The 21,580-nt window shown below is 36.2% G+C and overlaps 2 protein-coding genes across 2 annotated transcripts; both read left to right on the top strand.

Moving 5' to 3' along the window:
• Window positions 1–1,539: 1,539 nt before the first annotated feature.
• On the top strand, window positions 1,540–14,831 carry LOC110710367 (DDB1- and CUL4-associated factor homolog 1-like). Its single transcript, XM_021888655.1, has 14 exons — window positions 1,540–1,937; window positions 5,770–5,851; window positions 5,989–6,105; window positions 6,195–6,376; window positions 6,462–7,365; window positions 7,475–7,572; window positions 7,690–8,110; window positions 8,269–8,871; window positions 8,944–9,123; window positions 9,234–9,761; window positions 10,003–10,113; window positions 11,769–11,887; window positions 11,999–13,601; window positions 13,904–14,831. Exons 1-14 carry the CDS (start codon window positions 1,648–1,650, stop codon window positions 14,582–14,584), a joined length of 5,919 nt encoding a protein of 1,972 aa, XP_021744347.1. The 5' UTR covers window positions 1,540–1,647; the 3' UTR covers window positions 14,585–14,831.
• Window positions 14,832–15,023: 192 nt separating this feature from the next.
• On the top strand, window positions 15,024–19,453 carry LOC110710368 (protein NRT1/ PTR FAMILY 6.4-like). The gene is made up of 6 exons (XM_021888656.1): window positions 15,024–15,549; window positions 15,639–15,756; window positions 15,852–16,069; window positions 16,896–17,443; window positions 18,220–18,794; window positions 18,898–19,453. The coding sequence occupies exons 1-6, from the start codon at window positions 15,547–15,549 to the stop codon at window positions 19,173–19,175; spliced, it is 1,740 nt and encodes a 579-aa protein (XP_021744348.1). The 5' UTR covers window positions 15,024–15,546; the 3' UTR covers window positions 19,176–19,453.
• The last annotated feature ends 2,127 nt before the right edge of the window (window positions 19,454–21,580 follow it).

The raw sequence follows: 21,580 nt of genomic DNA, 5'->3' as shown, positions 1-21,580 counted from the left end.
GAAGTTTATGAAAGTTTCAATTTAGATACATCATTTTCCTTAATAGCTAAAAACTTTTCTCGATTTCTCTCATATAACACGGGTCTTCTTTTTTTCTTTCTCACTACTTCTCTTATCTCCAAAAATTTGTGTAGGAGTTGTTAATTTAAAAATGATGCGTAAAAAAATGGATGAAGCTATTAGTAGGATGCTCTCGAAACCCAAAGAAATGGGTCAAATCGATCCAAGCCCAATATTCAGGCCCAAAAAAACTCTCCAAACTAAGTCGACTTTTGTGGCAAGCCAACTGCTCGATTCTAGTTTATGAGCATTTGGTAACTTGGGAATGAAATTTGAAGGAATATAATACTAACTTTTTTAAAAAATTTGTTTCAAAAGATTGATAAAAAATGAATAATTAGTGGTTCGGACTGTTGAGAATGAAGGTATGTTTAGGTAACAATTATCCACTTTCCTCTAAAAAAGAGAAAATACAAGTTTATCTTCTTGATAAACAAAATATGTTTATCAAATGGCAAAAATGTAAATAAATCAACAATTTTTATTTGTTATGGATCCACATTTTTGGGATTTATTTGTCAAAACGTCATGCTGACTAGACAATTTTGTTGATTTATTTACGATTTTGCCGATTGATAAGTAAATTTTGTTTATCAAGAGATAAACTGGGACTTCCTAAAAAAAAAAAAAAATCCATTTGCGGGTCATTTTTTTTTTTTTTTTTTTTACAGTTGATAATCCTTATTTTTGGTAATTTAAGTCAAAACCTAATTAAGAATTCATTGATTTGCAATTACAAATCTCATGTATATAAATTTGAGGTAATAAGATTTGTAATACTTGGAATATTATGGTTTATCCAATTTTAAGGTATTTAGTTCATAGAATATCGAAATTAGTGTACATAATTTGTGAAATTAATGTTTGTAATTTGGAGGTTTAGGGACCTTGAAACAATTTAGGTGTTTATGATTCTTACTTTCGTTTGTTTTTAAAATAAGGGCATTTTCGATCGTATTTAGTTTGTTTTTACGAAAAACATTTGGAATTGGGTTTTGGGAAGTACGTTAGAGAGTACTTTTTAAAAATAAAATAATTATATTTATACCTATATTATTTGTTGAGATTACATGAGTTGTATCACCTAATATATACAACAATTGCAATGATCTTAACGCCAATTGGTACTGTCGTTGTATTAGAAAATTGACAGATTCAAGGTTGCAGTTAATATTTTAGGTAAATATTAAGTTTCAAATAACATTTTTATTTCATTTAGCACCTTATCAGTTTTAGCTAACTTATCAATTTTTCATTGAATTTTTCTTTTTTAATTTTTAATAATTCATCTCTATCTTTTAACAATGTAATAACAATAAAAAAAAATTGGACACTTTTGTGAAAAGAACTCCTAGAACATTCCAAAAGTAGAAAAAACCAACTAGTAGCCAAAAAAAAGTCCAAACCCAAACACAAAAAACCCGACCCGAAAACCCAATCCCAAGCATTCCAAATTCCCATCTCTCTCTCCATCCCTAAACATATTTCACTGCGACACACACACAAAACATAGACGCGACCAAATAATATAATTAGGAGAGAGAAAGAGAAACTCCTTCTCAACGTATTTCTCTCAGCTATCCGTTAATGGAGGAACCGACTACGTCATCCATGGAAGAACAACACCAGCAACAACCTCCTTCTTCGCAATCTCAATCGCAACCTCCTCCGTCACCTCCACCGCCGCCGCCGCCGGAGATTCCCGAGGGTTCCGGCGCCGGCGAAGATGTAGAAGATGATGATGAAGAGGATGAGGAGGATGATGGGTTAGGTTTGAAAGCTCAGAAGTTTATGGAAATGATTACTTCTTCTCCTGATAACCCTAATCCTAAAGCTCTTCATGCTCTTGCTTCTCTTCTCGAAACTCAAGAATCCAGGTTTTTTTTTCTTTTTCATTTTTTTTTTTAATTTGAATTTGAGTTTTTGATTTTGTTTATTGTGAAGTTTGTTTTGTGAGGATTTTTGGACGTTTGATGTTGATTTTGGAAGTGGGGAGGTGATACTGTGAAGTGGGAAAGTTGGAATTCTTGGTTTTTTATTTATTTGTTTGTGAATAATTATATTATAATGAATAAATAAAGGGTTAATTTGTTTAAGGTTGTTGATTAGTGAAATTATCAAATTGATGAATTTCTCTGTTTATTATATAATATACCTGGTTATGATTGTAGTGAGCTGGATCACTTGGCTTTTATTGTAACGTTGCAATGATTATATCTGTCTTCGGATTCTTGTATGTATGTGAGGTTCAACCGGGTTTTAATCTGACCTTGCAATGATCGCAATCGAAGAATCAATGCGGTTTAAAGCTGGCTGGGCAAAGCTTAGGAACAGAGTTAGTGTTTTGTAAAGTTTTATGGGGTTTTAGCATCTGCTATATCGTTGTAAAGATTTGAAGATATAAGAAGATTTTTGGTAGCCATAGTTTAATGAAGGGGATTTAGGGTACTTGTTGAACTATAAAAAATGCTTCTTTTGTTTTTTCATTTATTGTAGAAGATAATTTTCTGATATCATGGTCCTGCGAACGGCTTGGGATTCTTTTCTTGCAATCAATTTTGAGGCTTCGGACAAGTCTTTCTCCTTTATCTTGCTATTGCTTTTTGTTATTTCAGTTGTTTTCACTCTTTATAAATACTTGGGCTGTTTGTTGCAAATATTGTTTCAGCCTTATGGTTCGGTGAATTGGTGTTATGGTGGAGGATAAGATAGAATAAATAAACATACCCCAATGTTGCATTTTATCACATTATTATTTGAGTTGGAATTCTTAATGGTATCCCCTTAATTCCATCTGGATTTGGATTTTGAGTGGTTTGTGAAGAAAAAAGTGATTTCATGACGACGGGTTTGATTACTTGAGCGACTTTGTTGCCTAATCTTGTTTAAGATGTACTTATATATCAATAAACAATTCATTGATTACTAAAAACTGTATAGGGTGTATGTTTTCTCTTCTTAAGAGGCTGAGACAGAGTTAAGCTAATGCCCGAGAAGAGTTTTTTCTAGATAATATACATGTTTCTTGGGTATTCTATCTGACGCAGTTCATTTTAATTGAGGTGCTAGATTTGATTTATGTAGTAATATCTCTTTAGAGAAATAAAAGTTGAGGGAATTTTGTTCCTTCAACTTCGTAGTCAACTTGATGGGCTTTTGTGGACGCTTCCATATAATGGCTAATCACACTTTGTGATTTACCATTATATTAGATTGGTTTGGGAAATTTGATATGTCATCAAATAAAAATGTTGGTCAATTTTTTTGACTTTCAGCTCAATTATTTGATGATTAATTTCAAATGTAGCATCTAAATACTTTGTTGATATGCTTCCTTAAATTTAGAGTTATAAAACAGTTGCTGCAAAGCATGATATGAGATGTTATTGTTTACATTGTAAAAGAGGGCATAGGATAGAACAAGTTGCTACAAGCAAGAGTGTGTGACAAAAGTTATCATTTTGGCAGAATGCCAAGGCAGTAGATTTTGTTTATTTTGTATAAAATAATGGCATTAAAAATCTAAATGATTGAATGTCTCTAATATAGGTTTTGGTGTTTATGAACATCTAGTTAAAATTATTTTAGCAAGGCACATGTTGTTACATGTTTATACAATAACAAAGCCCTATCTGTTGTTACTAAAGTATTTGGTGTAAACCTTTAGTAGGTTTTTGTCACAAGGCTGACTTTAGTAGGGCCAAATGCTGACTAAGCTAGGTTTCCTTGGCTTAAGTTTCAAACTCGGATTAACCTTAAGGTTGAGTTATAGATTTTCTTGAATTGATTTTGTAAATTAATCATTGGAGCGAGCTTGTGTTTTATGAAATGGAGCTACTTGTTGTGGGCCTTAGATTTTCTAATGACAGAGTTTTGCTAAGCTTGCTCAAATCTGGTAAAGCTCTTATTGAAGCTTGATCGAATTAGCTGATTTGAATTTTTGAAATGTTGAGGTTGCTTGACATTAGCTGTGATCTCGGAGACAATTTTGTGTTATACAATAGTACCCAAACTACATTTTACTTTCAATTTGATTCAAATCTTGGATGAAGTTATTATAGTTGTATTTTATTTTTTAATGTTCAATTTATTGTTTGATGTATGTCAACGGGGGGAACATTAATTATGTAAATGAGGGTGGAAATTACATATAAATATATTCAAAACCAAGTAGTACTATGTTATTTTTGTTCTTTTATAAAATTATATAGTGTAGAATATTAATGTGCACATGGTCTAAATGATTTTAAGTAAAGTAATAAAGATGTTAGTAAAATTTGTATTAATTTCATTATTAAAAAGAAAATTGGTAAGGTGTAGCTTACAAAGAGGTCGTTCAAGGTCTCTTGTCTAGCCTGTTCTGGTTTTGACTGAGTTGAGCTTGATATCTTATGAATTTTGTCCCTCAAATGTTTTAATAGCTGAAAGTACGTGTAAGGTTTTTCCCATCAATGAGACATAGTATCATATGATGATCCACTCTTCTCTTTTTTTCCTTTTTTTTAAAATTTTTTTTATTTTTGGAAAATTAGGAATTATTATTAAGGCGGTTTTTCCCTTTCCAACTCAACCCCACAAACACTGGAATGTAACATTTTAAAAGAGTTGAAGCTTTAGATATCCAAATCATAAACAATGCTATATCTCGTGTCAGAACTGGAAGTAGTTAATTGGTTGAAACAAAGGAAATAAAAATGGGATGAAGAGTAGAAACAATGCTGATTAACACTTTTAAGAGAGAGAAGAATGTGACACATGAGAATAGGAGGCGATGGGGAAGGGAGATATTGGTAGATTCATAGGTATTGGGCCATGATGCTTTAGGTAGAAGAGATGCAGGGATATCGTATGGCTTGGTGGAAGAGGAACAACAATAAAATTGCTGATACTAGCTTTATAGTTGCACCCCTTTGAAAATGTGCTCCAAATGACAACAAAAAACAGTGTGGCATTCTTTTTATGCTCTACAAGTAGTTGAGTGTTGAACAAAAGGAGTTTTCCCTCGCTTTGCAACCCCTTGGGTAAACATTTTACATCCTTTCTTACGTTAAGTCATTACCATAATGGATTAATTGTGTCACAAGAAGATGAACTTGGTTTAAAATTTTATGGTTCATTTTTATAAAAAATTGGTGCTAGAATGGTTCTTTTGGCTGCGTAATTAAAGCTACAACACAATTTAACATGTTATCATGAGATGTTTGGTTATGTTGTCATGGTTTAAAATCATCTTAAATGTGGTCAACTGGTACTTACGGTGATAATTGGAGGCATGGGTTTTCAAGAAGAAAATATGATCTTAGTTTCCCATGTTAAACTTTAAAGCCTAGATTGTGGTCTGCACGACTGTTTTAGTGCTTGCTGTCTGGATGTCAGGTATTTTTGGCTACATGCTGTATAAACAGCTATTGTGGTTTCTTGTTTTCTCTCTCTTGCTCTAATTTGAGAGAGAGAGAGAAGGGGGGGGGGGGGGGGTTCCTTTTCCTGATACTTCCCCTGGGTGTGGGCTTTTTGGTATATTATTTTGTTAATGTGCTCTGCTGAGTAATTTCTTAGATTTTTTTTTCAAGTTCACTGACACTTTTTAATTAATAAAGAGTGTCTACATAAATTTTTTTCTTGCTTTCCTGCATTTTATTGTGTTCTGGCTGTGGAAAATTTTCAGTACTCATAGCATTGAATAACTGGTTATCACACACATTGATACAGGTATATGGAAGAGGCAGATCATTCCTCCCCCAATCACACTCGAGCTTCACATAGTATTGGACGCTTGGGTAATATAATTCGGGTAATGGCTAGAGGACAGTAGGAGTTTAGACTTCGTAATATTCTCCTTCATCAGAGCATCTACAATTTGATTATGGATTTGATTTTAATTTTTTTTTTGAAATTTTTCTCAGCTACCTGAATTGTTATCTTCTTCAGGAAAATGATGAATTCTTTGAATTAATCTCATCAAAATTTCTATCGGAGTCTAGATATTCAGTATCTATCCAGGCTGCTGCTGCGAGGGTGCTTCTTAGCTGTTCACTAACTTGGATGGTAAATTGCTGATTGATTTAGCTCACATTGTCATCATGCAACATCATATGGGTATTTAATCTTACTAAATAGCTGTAATATCTGTGCAGTTCCCCCATGTATTTGAAGACGATGTTACAGAAAACATAAAAAACTGGGTTTTGGATGACAGTGCGAAATATTGCAGTGGTGATGATGGCTTATGGAAACGACAATTTGGTGAGAAAAAGTGCTCCGATTTTGATATGCGCAAGACTTACGCTACAGGCCTTCTTGCATTATGCTTAACTAGGTATGTCAGAGATTCAATATCTTGTTCTGCACTGTGTTTTTCCCCCTAAAATTTGCTCACTAATTTTCATACATCAAATTGGCAGTGGTAGTCAAGTTGTTGAAGATGTCTTAACTTCTGGTTTGTCGGCTAAGCTGATGCGTTGTCTTCGAAATCGTGTCTTGAGTGAGACAAGTTGTAGTCAAAAAGATACAAGTCATGTGGCTGAGAATAAAGGTGTTTCTACAGGAGGTGGTGGAAGAGGTAGAGATGAAAGTCGTACCAGATTACGACCACCTATGGAGACTGCTTCTCTAGATGATTCTAGGATACTAGAAGATGGAGGTTCAGCTGATCTAGGTGGTGAAAGGGATCATGATAGAAGCTTTAACAGGCCGGTGCATGGAGAAGAACGATGGATTAATGGAGAGCCACCTGATGGATTGGCTGAAGAGGTTGACTTTTATGATGCCGATATCGATGGTGAGGATCGTTGGCATGGGCGGGATATGCACGATGGAAGGTTGAAAACTGGGGAAAGAAATGGACCAGGAAGATCCTTGCATGATGAAGATAATGATGAAAGCGTAAGAGATGATTCAGTTAGGCGTAGGGTGAATCGTGGGTGGATGAGATCTAGGAGTAAAACCAGGGGTAATGAAAGCACTACAGAGCCTGAACAATCTATTATGTCTCCTGGGTCAGGAAGCCGCGGAGGGCAATTGCGTAGTGGAAGGGAGAGGAGTTCAACTAAAAATTTGGATGCTAAGCGAGTAATTGATAGCAAGAAAAGCTCAAGTAGGACAACTGCTGAAGGCATTGCAATGGATAAAGAAGATATTGATGAATGCATCTGTGAGTGCAGAATTGGCTCCAAGGACATCTCAGATCTTGTAAAAGCAGCTGTTAGGGCTGCTGAAGCTGAAGCAAAAGCTGCCAATGCACCGATAGAAGCTGTAAAAGCTGCTGGAGAGGCTGCTGCTGAACTTGTGAAAAGTACTGCATTGGATGTAAGCAAAACACCCTCCCCCTCTCCAAGTCACCACCATTCCCCCTCCCCTTGAGTTTTGTCTTTCATATAAAACACATTTTCTAATTTTGTGTTTTTTACATTAATAGGAGTTCAAAACTACAAATGATGAAGAGGCTGCATTTTTGGCAGCTTCAAAAGCAGCATCCACTGTTATTGATGCAGCTAATGCAGTTGAAGTTTCAAGGTTGTCATTTTAGAACATGCCATACAATACATGTTGCAGTATTAATTAATTGGTTTTGTGACTATGTTTTATGGATTTCTTTTAAATATGCTAAATGTTGTAATTGATTGATTGTAGGAATACTGACAGTGCTAGTGTGGATTTACCAAAAGATGGAGCTGCTGAGCCAGAACAGAATGAGGATGTAGAATTTTTCATACCAGATAGTGATACACTTGCCCAACAAAGGGAGAAGTTTTGCATCCAGTGTCTTGTGCTCTTAGGAGAGTATGTTGAAGTATTGGGGCCTGTGTTGCATGAGAAGGGGGTTGATGTTTGCCTCGCATTATTACAGAGATATTCTAAAGAAAAAAAGGAATCAGAAATAGTCTCTTCCTTGCCTGAAGTGTTGAAGCTGATTTGTGCTTTAGCTGCTCATAGAAAATTTGCTGCAGTATTTGTGGATCGAGGTGGCATCCAAAAATTGCTTGCTGTACCAAGAGTCCTTCACACTTTCTTTGGCCTTTCCTCTTGCTTGTTTACTATTGGGTCTCTTCAGGTAAGATATTTCAGTTTTCGGTTTGCCTTGTGAATATTTTGGGATCTATTTTGTAATTTATCCTATTAAGTATAGCTCCATGTCTGTTTGTACCTGTTGTTTATTTTTATTTCCAAACATCTGACATCAAAATATTTTATCTGGAATATGTGTTTTAGGGTATCATGGAACGTGTTTGTGCCCTTCCTTCTGATGTAATTTATAAGTTGGTTGAGCTGGGCCTTCAGCTTCTGGAGTGCCCGCAGGATCAGGCTCGAAAAAATGCAGCCTTATTCTTCGCTGCTGCATTTGTCTTCAGAGCTGTCCTTGATGTTTTTGATGCACAGGACGGTCTGCAGAAATCACTTGGCCTTCTGCGTGATGCTGCTTCTGTAAGATCAGGAGTTAATTCAGGGACCTTGGGGGCTTCTGCCCCAGGAGCACTTAGAAATGATCGATCAAACGCTGATGTACTTACGTCATCTGAAAAACAGATAGCTTATCACACTTGTGTTGCCCTGAGACAGTATTTTAGAGCGCAACTGTTGCTGCTAGCGGATACTGTTCGTCCTAACAAAAGCAATCGAAGTATAGCTCGTAATATTCCAAGCATGAGAGCTGGCTATAAGCCTCTTGACATAAGTAATGAGGCTGTGGATGCAGTTTTTCTCCAGATACAGAAGGACCGAAAGCTTGGCCCTGCTTTGGTCAGGGCTAGATGGCCAGCAGTTGAGAGATTTTTAGCTTGTAATGGACACGTGACAATGCTGGAGCTATGTCAGGTGATCATCTTTCTCCCCTATTTGATTGTTTCTCTTGAATCTTAAATATAGTACTAACTTTTATAAACATAGGCTCCACCTGTTGAGCGATATCTGCACGACTTGCTTCAATATGCATTGGGTATTTTGCATATTGTCACATTGGTACCATATAGCCGGAAATTGATAGCTACTGCCACATTAAGCAATGATCGTGTTGGGATAGCTGTTATTTTGGATGCTGCTAGTGGGCCTGGCTATATAGACCCTGATGTAAGTTCATTGTTGTTGTCCTATGCCAATTATACAAGTGGAGATATTCTGATAAGTTCCTTGAAGCCTTGACTCCTGCTTTGCTAAATTTTTGTGTTTGTGATTATCAGATTATTCAGCAGGCATTAAATGTGTTGATCAACCTTGTTTGTCCGCCACCATCGATCAGTAATAAATCACCTCTCCTTGCACAAAACCAGCAATCTGTTTCAGTAAATCCTTCTACAGAGGCCAGAGATAGAAATACAGAGAGAAATGTCACTGATCGAGCACTTTCGAGTCAAAGTGAAGCAAGGGAGCGAAACGGTGAACCCAGTACTGCAGATCGGGGTTCGTCTGTTAATAACACCATGCAAAGCCCATCTCCAAACATAGCCTCTGGATTAGTGGGAGATCGTAGAATTTCCTTAGGTGCTGGCGCTGGTTGTGCTGGCCTTGCTGCTCAGTTAGAACAAGGATATCGCCAAGCAAGAGAGGCTGTCCGTACTAATAATGGCATTAAGGTTCTTTTGCAACTCCTTCAAACCCGTGTGGTATTGCCACCAGCTACTCTTGATTGTCTGCGTGCACTAGCATGCCGAGTCTTGCTTGGCTTAGCCAGGGATGATACTATTGCACATATATTGACAAAGCTTCAGGTAAGATACCTTCTCTGTATAGGTTATTCTTTGTCGCAGGCACCTCTAGTTCAGTATTTGTAGATGGGTGAAATATGCTTGCTTTCAACTGATACAAGAAATAAATAAGTTGTAAATATAAAAAAAAGGATATTAATGTGAGTAGAATGATGAGCTTTTGTGTGTATATTTCTCAAGGCAGAAAATATGATAATTTGGCATATGATTCAAAAACATATCTTCTTTTAAACTGGATTTATAGGTTGGCAAAAAGTTGTCAGAAGTGATCAGAGATTTGGGAAATCAGAACCCTGGATCTGAGCAAAACCGGTGGCAAACAGAGCTTACACAGGCAGCTATTGAGCTAATTGCGGTATGTGATGGTCAGAGATGTATTTGCATTTTGCATATGTTGTCTTTATCCGTTTCTCTCAACTCCTCCATTTTCTTGTTAGATTCAGCGCCTTCTTGACTGATTTTGATACTACACCTCGGAACTTCTTATGCTCAATATTACTATTTTAGTATTTTTATATCATAGCTTATTTAGGACTTCAATGTTTACCTTTGGAGTATTTTAAATTCATTCTTAGAGGAAGATTCCATTTGCATGTTGTTTTTTTTTTTTTTTGTCAGTTGCATCTTGTATCCATGAGCTTAGTTTGGTAAGTTAACTTGTGAGTTGGCCAGTTCAAAGTATTCTAGGCAAGAGAAGCATAACTTCATTCAAACAATGAGACTAATAATTGATGCAGGATATTGGAACAATCGAATTGTAGAAGAGAATAGAGAGATGTGGGTGGAAAAATTTACAATATATTGGTGTTAAACACTAAACTGTGGCATTATACATGTGCAACCAAAAAATTGGGATATACTACTTAAATAGCAGAAGCCTTCCTACAGTAAACAGAAAACAAAATATTAAGAGAATCAAATTCTAACAAAATATGAAAACCTTTGATGCATGTCTATTTTAAAGTATAGTAAGATAAGATACATTGATATTTTAGATGTCAAAAGAAATCTAACATGTTAAGTTTTTTCCCTCTCCAATGCTCCCCAACCAAAAATGGTGTTTCAGTACAATGCTGTTGGGGATAGAGATTCTTTTGAGTTTAAAATCAAGCATTTTGTGACCCTTTGCTTGGAACTCATTCTAGTAATACATGAAGCATCAAAATTTTGGCTTCTTTTTTGTTGGATAAGTTGGTTAAGAAGACTTCCGTGAGAATTTTGTTCTCATCAGGCACCAACCATATTCCATTCTTGCACTTGTGAGGTTTGGGAAGCCTAGCGACCCATGACTTGCAAAAAACTAGTGGGAAAGGTTGGGAGGATCAAATATGCCTTGGTGGAGCGTTGAATTTCCATACTAATATTTGGACTAACAGTCAACATGTTAAGGCAAATCAAATCATTGGTCTAAGCCTCTAGGTATATGGTATCTATGGCTTCAGCGTGCAAATCATTGTTGGATAACATTGTAGTGATTGCATACTGTAACTTTGTCACCTTGATCAAGTTCTGTAGCCTAGTAGCCTAAAACAAACATTAGCTTGAAATTAGTAGTTGACAGCATGGCTGATTTGTCTTTCCTTAGCTTGCTGATTCAGATTGTGTTGCACAAAGGTAGCTCTAGTTTGTGAAATACTAGTACATCTGGGGTAAAGGGAAAAACTCATTGGGTGTTCTTGAAGTATAAACCTGGTACATCGTCAAACAAGGACTCTTGCCAATCGATCCATTCACTGTGTGTGTGTGTGTGTGTTTTATTATATTATCTTTTTATTTTACACTGGAATGAAACTTAACAACATGCGCGGTTAAGTTCCAACTTCTAAGTATCTAGTTTGCACCTAGAATTTACCTTAAGTGTTCACCTAGACAGCTAGGCTAAGTGTTCTTTACATACTTCCGGCTGTGAATTTGCTGTTAGCCATGCTTGTATATTTTTATAAAATGTTAACGAGAGTTTTGATTGTTTACCTATTTAATTTGTTATTATATTTCTCTCTTGATCCACAGATTGTGACAAATTCAGGCCGTGCAAGCACTTTAGCTGCTACTGATGCTGCTACCCCAACACTGAGGCGTATAGAGAGAGCTGCTATTGCTGCTGCTACCCCTATCACATACCATTCAAGGTACCTTGTATTTGCGATTCTGATCCTAATTTAGTCTCTTGTACTTGTTTGTTCTAATTTTTTATTTATTTATTTATTTAATTTTTTTTTTTTTTTGTATTTTATTTTCAGGGAACTCTTGCTGCTTATGCATGAACATTTACAGGCTTGTGGTTTAACCTCTAGTGCTGCTACACTGATGAAAGAGGCACAGTTGACGCCTCTGCCATCCTTGTCTGCACCATCATCTCTTGTTCACCATGCTTCTGTGCAAGAGATGCCGTCTATACAGATTCAGTGGCCATCTGGTCGAGCTCCTAGTGGATTTCTAAACAAGATAAAATTGCTGGCACAGAATGACGAACTCCCCTTGAAATGTGATTCAGCTGTCTCTTCAAAGAAGAAACCTCTTTTTTTCTCATCTAGCTTCAGTGCTCGATCAAAGGGTAGGCCTTCATCTACTGAGCTCCAAACACCTTTGATAAGCAAATCACACAGTTTTTCAAGAAGGGCTCTGGGACCTGCTACTCTTCCAGAAACTTCTGCACCAACTTCAGATATGACGGCCGATGCCGATACTCATGTGAAAACTCCAATAGTGCTGCCTATGAAAAGGAAGCTTACGGAGCTGAAGGAGGTTGCACCAGCCTCGTCTGCGAAACGATTGAACGCCAGTGAGCATGGATTAAAGTCTCCTGTATTCCAAACTCCTAATGGTGTCCGCAGAGGGAGTCTTTTAAATGACCTTTCTGGTTCCGTTACCCCAAATACTAGTTTCAAGGACTTTTATGGGAGACAAACGCCTTTAGCAGGCCAGATTGATAGTGTTGAGGATGGTCAGTACAATGATACTCCTTTTGCACCCAACACAGGGCTTTCAGGTGACTTACAACCTGCCAACTCTGAAAGGCTGACCTTAGACTCCATTGTTGTTCAGTACTTGAAGCATCAACATCGCCAGTGTCCTGCTCCCATAACTACTTTACCTCCCCTTTCTCTCTTACACCCTCATGTTTGCCCTGAACCTAGACGAAGCCTTGATGCTCCATCTAATGTGACTGCACGTCTCTCTACTCGTGAATTCAGAAGTATGTACGGTGGCATCCATGGTAGTAGGAAGGATCGTCAATTTGTGTACAGCCGGTTTAGGCCATGGCGAACTTGTAGGGATGATGCTGCTGCCCTTTTGACATGCATGACATTTCTTGGCGACTCTTCCCAGATTGCTGCTGGGAGTCATTCTGGAGAGCTCAAAATTTTCGACACCAATAGTAATAACATTTTAGAAACTTGTACCAGCCATCAGACTCCTTTGATACTTGTTCAGTCGTATCCTTCTAATGCAACTAATCTAGTGCTGTCTTCCAGCTCCCTTGATGTTAAGCTGTGGGATGCATCTTCAATATCAGGTGGTCCTATCCAAACATTTGATGGATGTAAGGCCGCTAGGTTTGGCAACGCTGGTTCTTGTTTTGCAGCCTTACCAACTGAAGCATCTCAACGGGAGATTCTCTTGTATGATGTGGCAACCCATAGGTTGGATCAGAAACTTTCAGATACCTCTTCTGGTCCTTCTGGTCGAGGTCATGCATACTCTATTGTGCACTTTAGTCCTGATGATACAATGATGCTTTGGAATGGAGTCTTGTGGGATCGACGGGCTTCTGGTCCAGTGCATCGATTTGACCACCTTACAGATTATGGTGGCGGCGGCTTTCATCCTGCAGGAAATGAGGTGAATCATTATACTATAACATATTTTAATTTTTTATACTTCTCCAAATATTCTAATGGGGGTTTTACCAGTATTAGACCGTCCTTGTCTTGTTTGAATTTGTTAATTATTCCATGCTGTTATTTTAGAATTGCTCCTGAGTTTTGCTTTCTGTTTAATTGGTTGTATGGAGTTAAGTTATATTGTCCAGGTTTTGTGGCATACACCACAGTTGTAATTTTCTGATATTCAAGCTGCACCTTTCCTTTTATTGTGATTTATGTTCATCACATGACAAAGTTTATTTGCATTATGTTTTTCAGGTTATTATAAACTCAGAAGTTTGGGATCTCCGAAAGTTTAGGCTTCTTAGAAGTGTGCCTTCTCTTGACCAAACTGTTATCACATTTAACAGTAGCGGAGATGTCATTTATGCCATTTTAAGGAGGAATCTTGACGACATAATGTCATCTGTTAACACTCGTCGTTGCAAACACCCACTGTTTTCTGCATTCCGCACATTGGATGCTGTCAGCTACTTTGATATAGCCACAATCCCTGTGGACCGTGCTGTTCTAGATTTTGCAGCCGAGCCAACAGATTCATTTGTTGGGTTGGTCACTATGGATGACCAGGATGAGATGTTCTCGTCTGCTAGGGTTTATGAGATCGGTCGCCGAAGACCTCCTGATGACGACTCCGATCCTGATGATGTTGAAAGTGAGGAGGACGACGACGACGATGATGATGAAGATGACGTGGATCTAGATCCTATATTGGGCCCAGATCTTGATGGGGATGGTGATACTGACGGTGATGATATGAGCAACGATGATAGCGGGTCTGACATCGAGGACGATGATGAAGACGATGGTGACTTCTTGGTTGATGGTGGCGGTTACGATGTAGGGGGCGGGCTTCTGGAAATCTTATCAGAAGGCGATGAAGACGACGATGACAGTGACATGATGGGGTCTTTTAGCAGTGGGGATGAATTCATTTAATGACAATGGCCTGATTGAGGGGAGTGGAGTTGTTGGGTTTCAAGGGTCCATATAGGTCACCATTATCTCAAAGGAAAAATGGGGTTTGGTACTTGGTCTTGTAACTATAGGTAGTTTAGGTCACAAATACATCACCTGCCTTCCATGAGTCATAGGAGAGAGAGAGAGAGAGAGAAATGGAGGCTATTCCTTTCCTGTTCAGGATTTTGATTTCATTAATCTAAAGTGTCCTCAATAATTTTCCTCATATGATTGTCATTTTGTTGTTTTGTTAGTTATTATTGTCTACCGTTAATACTAAGTCTATACATACTTTGCCACGCGTCGCGAACTCGTTACTGCCTCAAATGAAATTTAAAGTAAAAAGTTTTACGCAATTTGGATATTTCCAGTCATCATCCCTTTTTTGATGCTGTATCTCCAGTTGTTCAAAAGCGTTTTGATATTGTCTAAATGAAAGGAAGTGTGAATCACTAACCTCCCTCAATTATGGCACTATATGCTAAGAAATTCATGATAATCTTAAAAAATAAAAACAAAAAAAAACCTGACATGTCTTTTTCTGCTGTGGGTTCGTTCATTCATGCACCCTATAAAACTATAAGAACCACATGAACATGCTATGATAAACAAGCTCTTAAGACTCTTCACCACTGAAAGTTTGTGTGGTTTACTAATTTTAAGCTGTACTTCCAAAGTTACAGTAATTTGTTTTTTCTTCAGCTTTTCGGGCCACCGTTCAATAATTCATTTGCCCATTCATATGTTTGCTGTCTTTACTGCAACTGAATCCAGGACAAAGTTGCTTTCCTGCTGTATTATTTAACTCTCTTTGATTCTCTCTCTCTTGCTCCCACATTCTCTATTGGTTCATATATTCTCTCATTTCTCATAACCCAGTAGCAGTATCTTTTGAGTTTCAGCAGTGTTCTTTGAAGCTTAAGCTCTGCAAGTGTGATATCATGGTAATGCTACATGAGTTTTTTTTTTTAACTGTCTTATATGTTTGTGTTTTCGACTTCCACCTGATTTATTTTTGCAATGATTATTGCAGGTTTTGGTTGGAGATTATGACAAACATGGTGACGATAGTGAAGCTGTAGTAGACTATAATGGAAATCCAGCAGACAAGACTCGTACTGGAGGGTGGCTTGCTGCTGGCCTCATTTTAGGTTGGTATACATGCAGTTTTGAGCTACGTTCTTCCCTGTTTTTACTTTTTATTTGTGACAGCTGAATTCTGACAAGTTTTTTCTTGTTATTATAGGGACTGAATTTGCTGAGAGAGTATGTGTTATGGGGATTTCGATGAATTTGGTCACGTACTTGGTTGGATCTCTGCATCTTACATCATCAAAATCTGCTACTATAGTGACCAACTTCATGGGAACTCTCAATCTTCTAGGCTTGTTTGGAGGATTTGTCGCTGATGCTAAGCTAGGACGGTACTTGACTGTTGCTATCTTTGCATCCATAGCAGCTGTGGTGAGTTTCAGCTTCAGAGCTTACAAATCTAGATTAAAATAACTGAATAAGCTTATTTTATATTTTTGTTCCAGCAAAAAGTATGTCACTAACAAATCATATTTTTTTGCATGACATAGCTTCTAGAAGTAGAATATTAGGTGTATCTGAATTCGATTCTATATTCCAATCTAATATAATCATCTCCAAGCCTCGCGGAATCAAACATAATATTCTGAAAGTTACATAATATTAATAAATAGAAAGTAAAATAAAAATGAAGAACTTGAGAATTACATTAAAATATCAATATGTTGAGTAAATCTTCATGTCTACCTTTTACATTAACCATCAAATTATGTGGCTGCTTAAGATACTTTTTCATGTTTCAGGCCAATTTAAGCTGTCTGTAATATGTCCAGTCTAAGACTTAAACATTTCACCAAAAAAAACAAAAAAAATTAAAAATAAAAAATAAAAAATAAAAATAAAATAGAGAGAAAGGTTAATTGTCCTAGGCATGAGCTCCTGAGGTAGAAGGAAGGGATGAAGTAATTGCAGCACCTCTATTACTCACCCGGGTTCTGATTGATATACCAATATTTTCTTGGGTATCCCTAGCTTTAGGTATACGTTATACCCAGGTGTATATAAGAATTTCCAAAGTGAATGGGCTCTTAGGACTGATTGTGATTTTATTTCTGTTTGTTTCATTTTATTCATTGCAGAGTCTTAAGTGCTTTTTCTTCTTGTTTTATTATTTCTCGTCGAGTCTAAAAACATTTTTCTCCTGTTATGTAATGTGAAGTATTGGCTTAATTTATGTAATCTTTTATGGATAAACCAGGGAGTGTCACTCTTAACATTGGCAACCTCACTTCCAAGCATGAGACCCCCTCCATGCAGCAACATAGGGGCACCAGATAGCGACTGCATTCAAGCCAATGGCAAGCAATTAGCCATGCTCTATGCCGCTCTTTACATCCTCGCCCTAGGTGGAGGGGGCATAAAGTCCAATGTCTCAGGCTTTGGTACTGACCAATTTGATCCATCAGACCCAAAAGAAGAAAAGGCCATGATATTCTTCTTCAACAGGTTCTACTTCTGCATCAGCATAGGCTCGCTGTTTGCTGTTACTGTCCTTGTTTATGTTCAAGATGATGTAGGAAGAGGGTGGGGTTATGGCATTTCAGCTGCAACCATGATGGTTGGGGTCCTTGTTTTACTGGCTGGAACACGGTTGTATCGGTACAAGTCTCCTCAGGGAAGTCCCCTGACAGTTGTTTGGAGGGTGCTTTTCCTGGCCTTTAAGAAGAGGAAGCTTCCTCATCCTTCTCATCCCAGCTTTCTGAATGGGTTTCAGACTGCCAAGATCCCTTACAGTCCTTTGTTCAGGTAAATATCTTCCTTTTGACACATTTTTTTCCTTTACTAAATAAAATAAAAATAGAAATAAAGGAAATCTAGAAATATCTTTTAATGGGGTCCTTTTAGTCCTTTATTTAATTGCTTTGGCTGTTTCTTTTTTTCTCTAAATTATAAACTTTTAGCATATCCTATATAATACATACAATAATTGGCCTTTCTTCTAGGGTGGGGGTGTTGGAGGACCCTATTATGGATAATTTATAAGCTAATCTTTGGAATTACAACTTTGCATAATATCAATCAATTAATGCAGTCTCTGGCATTTGTTATACCAAACAAATTCAATCATTGTCCTGGGATTCCAAATCTGTTCTTTCTGTCCTGTATTGTTTTGTATTTCGTATGTACTCGAAAATCAAGAACAGTAGATGGATAGAAATAAGAGGATGTGTGAGGTTAATTAAAGAAAAAGTAAGAGAGTGTGGGGATTGAGAGAAAAATAAACACAAAAGAATAGATTCAATTAAATATCATGTAGACAAGTGTGTGACTAATTTTGACAACAATTTGACTTAGCAAAACTGAGCCGACTTGAAAGAATCTGACCATACCCGAAATTGGATAACCCTATTTGATTCAAATTTAAATTAATCCTAATCAACCTGAATATGACTAAAATAAGCCAAATTTCTAACTAAATTGACAATTTTTGAAATCTCCTCTGAAGCTTTTAGAAAACTTTTTTTGGATGAGAAAGAAAGTTTAGATATGAAGACTAAGTTTGTGAAATTTTGAACCTGCAGATGTCTTGACAAAGCGGCCATCATAGACGATTTTGCTGCAAAGGACGAAAACAGGTACAATCCATGGATAGTCTCAACAATGACAGAAGTTGAAGAGGTGAAATTGGTGCTTAAATTGTTCCCCATTTGGTCTACCTGTATCCTCTTCTGGACAGTCTATTCTCAGATGACTACATTCACCATTGAACAAGCAACTTTCATGGACCGAAAAGTAGGATCCTTTGACGTTCCTGCTGGCTCGTTCTCTGTATTCCTCTTCATTTCAATCCTCCTCTTTACCTCCTTGAACGAAAGGGTATTCGTCCCCATTGCCAGGAGACTCACACACAATTCTCAAGGCCTCACGAGCCTTCAAAGGGTCGGGATTGGTCTTGTGTCTGCTATGTTAGCGATGATTGCTGCTGCCATTGTTGAGATACACAGGAAACAGAGAGCACATCATGGAATTAAAATCAGCGCGTTCTGGCTTGTCCCTCAGTACTTATTTGTTGGTGCAGGGGAGGGATTCGCTTATGTTGGCCAGCTCGAGTTCTTCATTAGGGAGGCCCCTGAAAAGATGAAATCTATGAGCACTGGTAAGTAGCAGAAGTTGTACTTTTCATACAGAAATTTCCCTAAAACTATATCTTTAACGCGTTCTCAATATCTAAAATCTAAACTGTCTTTTTACAAATGCAGGGTTCTTCCTGAGTACTCTTGCAATGGGATTTTTTGTGAGCAGCTTGCTAGTTTCGATAGTAGATGAAACATCACATGATAAATGGTTGAAGAGTAACTTGAATAAGGGGAGGTTGAATGATTTCTATTGGCTGCTCGCCGGGTTGGTGGCAATAGACTTCGTTATTTTTCTAATTTTCGCCATGAAACATCAGTACAAAGTAAAGCAACACTTAGAAGTGTTAAAAAGTGATGAGAAGGAACTCGAGAGTTGGGAGAAAGGTAATGGAGTTGCTTAGTGTAAGGATGCATGAAAGAAAATGTTCATGTACAATTGATTAGGGGAGTGTTTCATCCGAACTATGTAAATCATGTAGAGCTCGGAGCTCGATCCAATAGTTTCAATAACCTCAAGGTACAAACCTTAAGAGGTTAATTATTGTTAGGAATTGTAGTGTGCTTTAGTTAGAGTAGTTTATGTCTTGCACTAAGATTGTCGTTGATTCTCTACAATGTGTAAATTGCAAATTCTCCATCTCTATAAAGAGTTGAATATGTAGCAATGGTTTTTCTTTGATGTTTTGACTATTAACTTTTAGCTAATATAATTCACAACGGTTGATGACTAGGTTGCAATTAGACAAAGAAAGGCACAAACGACAAAGTTTAAAATTGTTTAGTTATGAATAAAAGAAAGTGACAATGAATGTAAATAATTTCATACTTTAAATAAAATCTTAACCGCACATTTTATAAGTTTCTAAAAGCAAATCGATATTACTTTAATGTGTCGTTTTATATCTTTTGAGGTGGCAATTTCACATAATCACTTTAAATAAATTCTTGTTGGAGGAATGTATCAAAAAATTGGGCACAAAAGATCAAAGTTAGGTTAGATGACATGACAATGGATAGATGAGGTGTGGAAAATATAATAAGGAAAATGTATACGTTATGTTTCAAAATAAAAATTTAGCTTGATATCTAGCATTGATCATTTTTTTCCCATCCTCAATTTTTTGTTAAATTGAAAAGGGAAAACGAGAACAAAAATGTCGAGCAAAGTAGCATCCTAATCACTGCACACTCATTTCGTTTTCTCTTAAATATATCACTTTAATTTTTTTTTGAATTTTTTCACTAATTATAGTAGATGTTATTTTGTATCATATTATTTGATTATTCACAATATTTATTTTCATATTTCAGTTTATTTTCTTAAAATTTTTATTTATCGACAATTTAACTATATTAATGATTAAAGTTGTATTTTTGCCAATTTAGCCCTCAAAAAGTTATGCATTTCAAACAAAAACATAGAGAACATTAATCTTGACAAATTTATCTAATTCATTAAACGAAAAAAATTAGATGAGTCGGATTCACGGTGAGTCCAATATATTTGACATTAATAATTTAATATCTGACATTAGACTATAAGATTATTAATGCCAGATATTAGATTATTATTGTCAGATACTTCCTCTGTTTCTTTATAGTTGCAACACTTCTCTTTTCACTCTTTTCACGTTTGCCGATGCATGATTTCAATCGTTAATATCTTTAACTACCAATATGTACAAATTATAAACATTTGATATTAAAATAGTATAAATCTAGACGAATGTAACAAGATTCCACCAGACTATATTTTTGTATAGCTATAAATCATCAAATTTAGTCAAAGTGGAACACATAAATAGTGTAAAAGTGAAACTGTTGCAACTATAAAAAAAAACAGAGGAAGTATTAGATTTCTCATGTCAGATATTAGATTATTAATGTCAGACATTAAATTATTAATGTCATATATTAGATTATTAATGTCATATATTATATTATTAATGTTAGATATATTGAACTCACAATGATTCTGCTCTTACGCAAAACGTTTTCTTAAAAGCCTCAACATACCACATTTTTTTTTTTTTTACTTCTTTTTTTTTTTTTTTTTTTTTTTTTTTTTTTTTTTTTTTTTTTGTTGTTGTTATATGTAGTCCTCAATTAATCTAAGGTTTAATACGCTCAAACCATATATTTGACAATGGTAGGGAAGGGAGCAATACTAAATTCATTGTCCCATATCATATTGAAGACAATTTGGTAATTGAGACGTCGTCCAATAGCCATACTTCTACTCTCTATGCTAGTCATTGTAGACCACATGTTTAATTAGCTAGAGTGTACAAGTGGTCATTATAGATCATTTAATTAGCATGTTTATGATTAAGAGGTTTAGCTATCTTAATTGCGATTGTTGGGACCACGTGCATGCCAACTTGCAAGAACATTCAAAGAAGAATTAGCAACATAATCTAAGAAATTAAGGAGGGAGCACAATTAACTTAAGCAATAAGAAACTTAGAAGTAGTAAACAACAAAATCCATTATTTCATGTAAAATCCTTAACTTTCATCAAAGTAATCATCATTGGCAACAAAATTAATTTGATTTTTCAATAATCATTCAATGTCCAACATGTAGCTTAATCCATATCAATCATTATGGGAGTGATAAAAAAAATGACTCTTATAAAAATGAGACATAAATATATGAAAATGATATTTGAGTGTCATAAATGAGACTAATATTAAAAGAAATAATGCTTATAGAATTGAGATTAAGTATTATATAAACGAGACTCAAGTGTTTTTTACAACCAGATTTATACGGCTAGTATTTCAAAATGAGCTAAGTTTGTAAA

The sequence above is a fragment of the Chenopodium quinoa genome, unplaced genomic scaffold, assembly GCF_001683475.1.
Source record: "Chenopodium quinoa cultivar QQ74 unplaced genomic scaffold, ASM168347v1, whole genome shotgun sequence".
NCBI lineage: Eukaryota > Viridiplantae > Streptophyta > Magnoliopsida > Caryophyllales > Amaranthaceae > Chenopodium > Chenopodium quinoa.
Note: the sequence above shows the minus strand (reverse complement) of the source record. Positions and strands in the feature narration are given on the sequence as shown.

What these genes read in the sequence shown, in the direction of transcription:
- LOC110710367 (XM_021888655.1), top strand. Translation starts at nt 1,648, where the DNA reads ATGGAGGAACCGACTACGTCATCCATGGAAGAACAACACCAGCAACAA. An exon ending in GCTTGGGTAATATAATTCGG is followed by an intron (nt 5,852 to 5,988) that starts GTAATGGCTAGA and finishes TATCTTCTTCAG; the next exon opens with GAAAATGATGAATTCTTTGA. An exon ending in TTCATCCTGCAGGAAATGAG is followed by an intron (nt 13,602 to 13,903) that starts GTGAATCATTAT and finishes TATGTTTTTCAG; the next exon opens with GTTATTATAAACTCAGAAGT.
- LOC110710368 (XM_021888656.1), top strand. An exon ending in CCTTACAGTCCTTTGTTCAG is followed by an intron (nt 17,444 to 18,219) that starts GTAAATATCTTC and finishes TTGAACCTGCAG; the next exon opens with ATGTCTTGACAAAGCGGCCA. An exon ending in GATGAAATCTATGAGCACTG is followed by an intron (nt 18,795 to 18,897) that starts GTAAGTAGCAGA and finishes TTACAAATGCAG; the next exon opens with GGTTCTTCCTGAGTACTCTT.